The 2,700-nt window shown below is 36.4% G+C and overlaps 1 protein-coding gene across 1 annotated transcript; it reads left to right on the top strand.

The window, feature by feature from the left end:
- LOC127874824 (uncharacterized) lies at positions 1 to 2,455 on the top strand. Its single transcript, XM_052419461.1, has 2 exons — positions 1 to 353; positions 582 to 2,455. The coding sequence occupies exons 1-2, from the start codon at positions 137 to 139 to the stop codon at positions 1,277 to 1,279; spliced, it is 915 nt and encodes a 304-aa protein (XP_052275421.1). The 5' UTR covers positions 1 to 136; the 3' UTR covers positions 1,280 to 2,455.
- Positions 2,456 to 2,700: the final 245 nt, after the last annotated feature.

Here is a 2,700-nt window from a genome sequence, read left to right as displayed (position 1 = left end):
GGGATTTCCGATTACGTAATTCACCGGATGTCCGCCATTTCGGAGGCTAGCTGATAAACCGATAATGCGATACGCTGAATGAACAGACACAAAAGCTGATTTAACTTTCTGATTTTATGTGATACATATCGACAAAATGGTTTTGAAATGTGCAATTATTGGTTGTTCGAATAGAAAGGACCGTGAAAAGGACTTGAATTTCTATAGACTTCCAGCAGTGATAAAAAATCAAGGCTCTGAATGTGAGAAACTGAGCGAGGACCGGCGTCGTGAATGGTTAGCCAAAATTAACCAGAACTTCGAAAATAAAAATCTGGATAATGTCAGGGTGTGTTCAGTCCATTTTTTAAGCGGTAAGTGCGAATTATTTTCTTTGTTAGGAAATATACATGTTAATAAAATAACAAAGCTACATAAATTACATGTTTTTGTGCCATACCCCACCCACATTTGCCAAACATAAAGCTATGAAATTAGTGATGACGTGTTTTAGCAAACTGTATTATACAAATGTTTCATGAAAAGGAATGCATATATGTGCTTACAGATTATAATTATTACACAACTATTGATCTTTTCAGGGAAAAAAGCAGGGCTGTATGACCGTAACAACCCAGATTGGTGTCCTACATTACGTCTCGGAGGAAATCAAGAACATGAAGATGTGTCGGTTGAGACAGGGACTACGCCTAGTATCAGCCGGTATAACCGAATGAAAGAGAGGAAGCGTCGCAAACTGGAGCTTTTCGCTGAAACTACGAAAGAGCCCGACGTCTCTGTGTCTGAACAGACAGACGAAGACGATAAGGACATGTCATGTCAGACTGAAATGGATGGAAACTACCTTCGTGCCATGGACAGTGAAATTAATGCTCTTAGACAGGAAAATGAAACATTACGGAAAAACTGTGAGAAAAATGACCGCAGGTTTTCACCAAAAGACTTTGAAGACAACGATGAGAAAGTTAAAAACCTGACTGGACTTGCCACATTTGCTTTACTTATGACACTGTTTAATTACCTTGAGCCATTCTTGCAAAACATGGATGTTTTGGACAAATTTAGATGTCTAGTTCTCACACTCATGCGGTTAAGACTGAATTTATCAGTGCTTTTCTTGTCGTACGATTTCGACATTTCGAAGGCTTCTGTCTCTAGGATATTTTCAAGTGTTATTGATGTGATGTATTTACGGATGAAACCATTCGTTCATTGGCCAGACCGCGAGTCATTACAGTTGACAATGCCAATGCAGTTTCGAAAAAAACTTTGGACGTAAATGTGCTGTTATCATAGATTGTTTTGAAGTAAACATAGAGCGACCATCTAATCTGAAAGCGCGTGCAGAAACCTGGTCCTCATACAAACATCATAACACCATCAAATTTCTTATAGGTATCACACCACAAGGAACTGTTTCTTTCATATCTAAAGCTTGGGGCGGAAGAGTTAGCGATAAATATATTACAGAGCACAGCGGCTTTCTTGATAAGTTATTACCTGGTGATCTTATATTAGCCGACAGAGGGTTCGATATACGAGACAGTGTAGGAATAATGTGTGCCCAAGTGAATATCCCTGCTTTCACAAAGGGGAGAGACCAGCTTTCTCCGGTTGATTTGGAAACCACAAGAAAATTGGCTAATGTACGTATACACGTGGAACGTGTTATTGGGACTGTCAGACAAAAATACACATTTTTGAACGGAACAATTCCTATCAGTTTTCTTAATTCCGGACAAGCGGGTGTAGTAACAGTGATCGACAAAATAGCTCATGTCTGTTGTTCTCTAGTTAACATGAATGACTCAGTTGTTTGTTTTGAGTGAAATGCTTCTCATTGATTGTTTATATGGACTGATTCTCATTTATAAGAGCAAGAGTAATCAATATTACACTTTGAAAGGAACATAAATATTTATTGAATGCATATATACATACATGTATTGAGAATAATCAAAATAAAAACCATTAGAAGAGCAACAAAGATTTTAATATTTAGAGGTTTAACCGTATCAATTTTTCATAAATAAATACTGTACATATAAATGTGTGGCAAATATTCAACCCAAATCATGTTAGTAAACATTATTGCAATTAATTCAGGAAACGTGTACTGTACATTGTACAATATCCGATATTGAGGTTTCAAACATGTTTTAGAATATTGCTCTAATGTTTGATTGTACTATCTTATTATTTGAGTCATGTTCTGAGAAAACTAGGTATAGTGCATGTGCGTAGTGTCGCCCCAGATTAGCCTGTGCAGTCTGCACTGGCGAATAAGGGATGACACTGTCTTCCTCAATTGGATGTTTGCTAAGAAGAGACTTCATTTTAACAGCAACTGTCATAAATTAGAAAAAGGCCTTCGCGAATAAGCCTGTGCAGACTGAACAGTCTGATCTGAGACGACACTTTAAGTACATGCATAAAGCCCAGTTTGCTCAGAACGCGTCCGTGTCTCATTAGATCAGTAGTGATGTATACAATATATGTACATTTTATTAATCTTGAAAGCTTACAATATATACAAAACATTTACAAAATATACAATGATATACAGGTAATGAGCAAAACAGTTATGGTTTTAATAAAGTACATCAAGTTAAACCCTTCTAATTGAATGTGTTTTAATTTCCCTCATAGTTATTGAATTTTTTTAATTGACAACTGAACAGTAATATTATATATACAAAA

Source organism: Dreissena polymorpha, chromosome 1 (genome assembly GCF_020536995.1).
Source record: "Dreissena polymorpha isolate Duluth1 chromosome 1, UMN_Dpol_1.0, whole genome shotgun sequence".
Lineage (NCBI taxonomy): Eukaryota > Metazoa > Mollusca > Bivalvia > Myida > Dreissenidae > Dreissena > Dreissena polymorpha.
This window is presented reverse-complemented; position numbering and strand designations above follow the sequence as displayed.